Source organism: Aureococcus anophagefferens (genome assembly GCF_000186865.1).
Source record: "Aureococcus anophagefferens unplaced genomic scaffold AURANscaffold_17, whole genome shotgun sequence".
Lineage (NCBI taxonomy): Eukaryota > Pelagophyceae > Pelagomonadales > Pelagomonadaceae > Aureococcus > Aureococcus anophagefferens.
The window spans coordinates 172,130-178,096 of NW_008705577.1; the positions used below are offsets into that span (position 1 = coordinate 172,130).

Consider the following 5,967-nt stretch of genomic DNA (forward strand, 5'->3'; position numbering starts at 1 on the left):
GATGGCGCGTGCCGCTAAGAAGTAGTCCTGTGTGCTTTAGTCGGAGCGGCCCGCGAGGACGTCCGCGCGGTACTGGCGGCGGTTCGGCCCGTCCTTGAGCGCCTGGTACGCGGAGTTGAGCGCCTGCATGGTCGCGGACGCCTTGCGGACGGAGTCGGGCCGCCGGTGCTTGTCCGGGTGGTGGCGCCGCGCGAGGTCGCGGTACGTCTTCTTGATGTCCGGCGTGCCCGCCGTCGACGGCAGCCCGAGCGCGCGGTAGTGGCGCGCGGCGTCGAGCTTGCGCGTCGCGGAGCCGCCCGCGGGCTCGGGCCGCCGGAACTGGTTCCAGGTCCGCGCGCGCTCGAAGTAGGCGCGGTCCCGCGCCTGGTCCGCCCTCGCCTGCTCGTCGAAGCGCCTCCGCGCGTCGTCGCTCGACGCCGAGCCGGACGACCCGTAGGACCCGCGGCGCCGCGCGTCGTCGTACTCGGTCCGCGCGCGCTCCGCGGCCGCCGCCGCGCGGCGCTTCGCCTCGGCGACCCTCTGCGCGTAGGCGCCCCGGCTCGCGGGGCGGTCCTGGGCGTAGCGGCCCGGGGCCGCGCCGCCGCCGGGGCCGCCGGGGCCGCCGGGCCGCGGCTTCGTCGGCTCGGGCCGCCGGTACCGGCTCCACGGCTTGTTCGGCGGCGGCGGGGCGGCGCCGCGCGCGGCTCCGGCGGCGTCGCCGGCGGCGGCGCGGCGGCGGGCGGCGACGCGGCGGGCGGCGGCGGCGCGGCGGCGGGCGGCGACGCGGCGGGCGGCGCGCGGCCCTCCTCGGCCTCGCGCCGCGCCTCCTCGCTCGACGACCGCGCCCGCGCGTCCTGCTTCGCGCAGGCGCGGCGCCAGACGTCGTTGCCGACGACCTTCTCGCCGCCCGTGAGCAGCGCCTCGCTCAGCGACGGGATCTCGCCCGCGTCGCGCTTCGCCTTGAGCTCCTGGACGAACTCGCGGAACCGGATGCGCTCCTCCTTGCCGAGCTGCTGCACGACGTCCTGGAGCAGCTGCTGCAGGTTCATGGACGACTGGCCGGAGGACGCGGCGGCGGGCTGCGGCGGCGACGCGGCGGCGGGCTTCGGCGGCCCGGCGGGCTTGAACTCCCACGGCTCCGACGCCGCCGGCCGCGGCGCGCCGGCCGGCGCGGCGCGCCGCCGCGGCTCGGCGGCCTCGCGCGCGGCCCGCTTCGCCGCGCGCAGCTCGCGGACGCGCGCGGCCTCGGCCTCGATGGCCGCGGCGCGGTCGCGCTCGTGCTCGCGCTCCGCGGCGAGCCGCGTCTTCGCCTCGCGCTCCGCGGCCGCGGCCCGCTCCTGCGCCGCCACGACGCTCGCGCGCCGCATGCGCCGGCCGTAGGCCGCCTCCATGGCCGCCCACTCGGCGTCCGTCGGGGCCGCGTCCGCGAGCGCCTTGTTCGCCCACGACGCCTTCGGGAAGAAGGGCCGCGGCGCCGCGTCGGGCGACGGCGGCGCCTTGAGCGGCGAGAACGCGGGCGACGCGGGCTTCGGCTGCGCGGCGGGCTTCGGCGGCGTCGGCGGCCCGGGCGGCGACGGCTCCGGCGCCGCGGCGGCCGGCGACGACGACGACACTTTCTCCGGCGCGACGGACGGCGTCACGGGCTTGGGCGCGGCGTCGGGCGACGGCGGCGCCGTCGGCTGGGGCTCCGCGGGCGGCGGCGGCGGCGGCGGCGGCGGCGCGTCCGTCTCGCGCGGCGGCGGCGACTGTTTCCGCGGTATCTTGGGCGCCGCGCGCGACTCCTTCGCCGACGGCGCGGCCGGCGCGGTCGACGCGGGCGGCGCGTTCTCCTTGCTCGCGCCGGCCCGCTCGAGCACCTCGACGTTCGCGCGGCCCTGGATGGAGACGACGCCCTGCGACGTGAGGACCTTCAGCCAGCCGCCGTTCTTCTTCTCGATGACCGCTCCTTCCGCTCCTTCGGACTTGCCCTTTAATAGCTTCACTCGGTCTCCCAGCTCGACGGGGAGCGGCTTGGCGCGCGGCATCTCGTGCGGCGCGCGGGTGCTCGTTGGTGCGCCGCGGTTGGCCTCGAGGCGCGGCGTCGCGAAGTGAACGTCTCGACAGCGACCGCCGCTGCACCACCGGGGGTCCCGCGTGCGCGTCCGCCGCATACGAGTATGTCCGACCATCGAAGCCTGCGCTTCGCGCCTGCGCCGGGAGCCTGCTAGACGTACGCCGCGGATGAATCCTCTCCGTGCCGACAGGCGATCCGATCGGCGCCGAGGCGCGTTGTCCGACCCCCGGCGGCCGAGGTTTGCGCTGAATCAGAGCACGCCCATTGCTCGAGCCACAGATCGAGCGCCGAGAACGACATCAAGTGCCCGATCCAGCCCACCCGAACGCACGATGAAGTTCGCCACCGCTCTTCTCCTGCTCCCCGTAGGCCGCCAGCGTCCATCTCGCCAGCTCGATGCAAAAAAACGCGCGCAAACCGCATACCCGTAGGCCGTCGCGGCCATCAACTCGCCGCGGTCGTCGCTCAAGCGCGCGTCGCTCAGCGTGCCGCGCGGCGGCGGCCTCCTCGACTCCTACCAGGAGGCGCTCGACAGCAAGCCCATCCTCACGAAGGCGTCGACGTCGCTCGTGGGCTTCGCCGTCTCCGACGCGATGACGCAGGCGTTCATCGAGAAGGGCGACTTCGACCTGAAGCGCCTCGTGAAGATGGCGTCCTTCGGCTTCCTCCTCCACGGCACGACGGGCCACTACTTCTACAACTTCCTCGACTCCGTCATGGCCGGCGCGACGCCCGCGTTCGTCGCGGCCAAGGTCGCGATCGACCAGACGCTCTGGGCGCCGTGCTTCATGGTCATGTTCTTCACCTACATGATGCTCTTCGACGGCACGCCCGAGCTCATCGCCACCAAGTGCAAGAACGACATCTTCACGGCCGTCAAGGGCTCCTGGATGACCTGGATCCCCGCGCACACGATCAACTTCGCCTTCGTGCCCTCGGACATGCGCCTCCTCTACATCAACGCCATCCAGATCTTCTTCAACATGTTCATGTCCGTGATTGGCAACAAGTCCGCGTAGAGTGCGCGTCGACCCGCAGCGCGCCAGGCAAGCCCGCGCGCCTCTGTTAGAAGCCGCGCGCGCGCCGCGTCCTAAGGCCGCGCGCGATCTCCTCCGTTATCTCATCGCCCGGGGCACCTTCTCCTCGGGGCCCGAGCGCTGACTCGAGCTTCGATCAACTAGAATCCGAGCTCGAGAGGCCACGGACGACGTCGCCGCGAAGGTTTTCCCCCAACGCGCCCTTCAAGAACGCGCCATGTTGACACGATTCGAGCAGCCCGGCTGGCGCCCCAAACTGTGATGATGATCCCGCGACCGCCGAGCTCGTAGACCCGCAGTCGTCGACGCGTCGCGCCGCGGCGCGCAGCGGTCGAGCGCCATGGCCGAGCGCCAGATGCGCGTCTGCGTGCGCGTGCGCCCGCTCACGGCGTCGGAGCACCTCGAGGGCGACGAGGCGTGGCTGCTCGAGGGCACGAGCCGCATCACGGAGCGCGACGTCGGCGAGAAGAACCGGTGCGCGCGCAGTTTCAACTTCGACCGCGTCTTCCCCGCGCCGAGCCTCAACGACGCCGTCTACGAGAGCATGGGCCGCGAGATCGTGAACGACGCGATGCGGGGCTACCACGGCGCGATCGTCGCCTACGGCCAGACGGCGACGGGCAAGACGCACACGATGCAGGGCACGCCGACGTCGCCGGGTTTGATCCCCCTGGCCATCGAGGAGGCCTTCAACCACATCGCCGGCGCGTCCCAGGAGCGCGAGTACGCGCTCCGCGTGTCCTATTTGGAGGTCTACAACGAGACGATCCGCGACCTCCTCTACGACGAGACCTTGGACGACCCCGGCGAGCCGCCGAGCCGCTGGGGCGGCGCGGCGCTGCGGCCGCGGGACCCCAAGCCGCGAAAACCGCCGCCGATCCGCCTCGTCGACGACGCGAAGCGCGGCGTCACGCGGCTCCAGGGCATCCGCGAGGTCTCCGTGGCGTCCGTGGGCGACGTCTTCGACACCATCGTCGAGGGCGAGGCGCGGCGCGCCGTCGGCGAGACGGAGTTCAACTCGCGGTCCTCGCGGAGCCACGCGATTTTACGATTGACGATCGAGTCGTCCGCGCGCCGCGGCGCGGGCGACCGGCGCGCCGCGGACCTGAGCGTGCTCACGAGCACGCTGAGCTTCGTGGATTTGGCCGGGTCCGAGCGCTGCCCCGAGGCGTCGGCGCCCGCGCGCGTCAAGGAGGGCGCGTACATCAACAAGAGCCTGCACCTGTGCCGGAAACAACCGGTGGAATGGCCCTGTCCAGCAAAACTTCAAACCTCTCTAGCTCGGTCACATCGAAGTCGATTCGGCTGATTTTTGGACGGATCGTTTTCTCTCGGTGAGTTCCTTTTAGACAGTGAAAAGACTATGTCGAAACCGTGCGAATACTTTCATATTGATGTCGTGTTGAATATTTTTGTTTCCCGCCCAGGCTTGCACGCGCTCGCGCTCGTCGTCTCCAAGCTCAGCGCGGGCGCGACCAAGGCGGACCACGTGCCCTACCGCGACAGCAAGCTGACGCGCTTGTTGCGGCCGGCCCTCGGCGGCAAGGCGCGCGTGGCCCTCGTGTGCACCGCGTCGCTCGCGGCGTCGGCGGCCGAGGAGACGGCGCACACGCTCAAGTTCGCCCAGCGCGCGAAGAAGGTCGTCCAGCGGGGCTCGGACACGCGCGACAGCGTCGTCGACACGTCGTCGCTGTTGGCGCACTACCGGGCCCAGATCGACGCGCTCAAGGCGGATTTGGCGCTCGCGAACGAGACGAACGCGTCGCTCCAGCGCGTCGAGAGCGGCTCGTCGCTGGCGCCCGAGGCGCCGGCGGAGGACCACCTTTCGCGCGAGGACGACGCGGAGCGGCTCGCGGCGGCGGCGGCCGCCGCCGCGGCGACGGAGGACGAGCGCGCGACGCTCCGCGGCGCCGTCGACCACCTCGAGCGGCTCATCCTAAAGTCCGGCGAGCGGTCGCCGTCGCCGACGGCGCTGACGACGCTCGCGGAGCAGGCGACGGACGCGGAGCGGAGCCCGAACCCCAAGGCCCAGTTCTTCTCCGAGCGCAAGTGGCGGGGCGCCAAGGGCCGGCGGTCGATGACGCTGCCGCCGCGCGCGCTAAACGCCGACGCGCCGTCGCCGCCCCGCGAGGACCTGCCGGCCGTCGCCGAGGACGCCGCCGACGACGCCGACGGCGCCGCGCCCCACCGGCGCGCGCGCCACCACCACGGGGGCGCGCACCACAAGCACGACAAGCGCGCGGGCGCGGCCAAGGGCAAGGACGACCTCCTGCTCCGGGACCTCGAGGGCCTGCTCGAGCGCGGCGCGGCCCTCTGCGCGTCGTCGACGGGCCCGGAGCGCGAGCAGCACGCGGCCCTGCTCGAGAGCTTCCGCGACGACGCGCAGAGCCGCCGCGCGAGTTGCCCCGGCACCGTCGAGCCTCTGCCGCCGCCGCCGCCGCCCGAGGAGGCGAGCTCGCCGCCCGACGCCATGGTCTCGTCGCTCCTGGGCATCAAGCAGGCCATCGAGAAGGTGCTGGCGCGGGGGCCCGAGCCGCCGCCGGAGGCCGCGCCCGCGACGCCCGGCCGCCGGTCGCCGACGAAGGACGACGCCGCGGCGCTCGAGAAGCGGGCCGCGGGCCTCGAGGCGGACCTCCAGCGCGCGCGCGAGGACGCGACCTTCGTCCTCGCCCAGCTCGACAAGGCCGAGGCGGAGAACGAGCGGCTCCAGGCGGAGCTCGCCCGCGCGACCGACATCCTCGCGGCGCGCGAGGCCGAGCTCCTCGCCGCCAAGGGCCTCGACTCGCCCGAGGACGAGACGTTCTAAGTTGTGTGGGGTAGGCGATCGTTAGGCGTCGCGCAGCGCCCGGGCCCGGTGCTGCGCGAGCTGCTCGAGGCCCGACTGACGAACGCGACGCA

The 5,967-nt window shown here is 73.2% G+C and overlaps 2 protein-coding genes across 2 annotated transcripts; both read left to right on the forward strand.

Annotated features, from left to right (window-relative positions):
• Positions 1-2,535: 2,535 nt before the first annotated feature.
• AURANDRAFT_29835 (hypothetical protein) lies at positions 2,536-3,051 on the forward strand (the record flags this gene model as incomplete). Its single annotated transcript, XM_009040816.1, has 1 exon — positions 2,536-3,051. A coding segment is annotated over one exon (516 nt), but the record flags the coding sequence as incomplete, so codon positions are not given.
• Positions 3,052-3,400: 349 nt separating this feature from the next.
• On the forward strand, positions 3,401-4,711 carry AURANDRAFT_29529 (hypothetical protein; the record flags this gene model as incomplete). Its single annotated transcript, XM_009040817.1, has 2 exons — positions 3,401-4,309; positions 4,529-4,711. Coding segments are annotated over 2 exons (1,092 nt in total), but the record flags the coding sequence as incomplete, so codon positions are not given.
• Between the last annotated feature and the right edge of the window lie 1,256 nt (positions 4,712-5,967).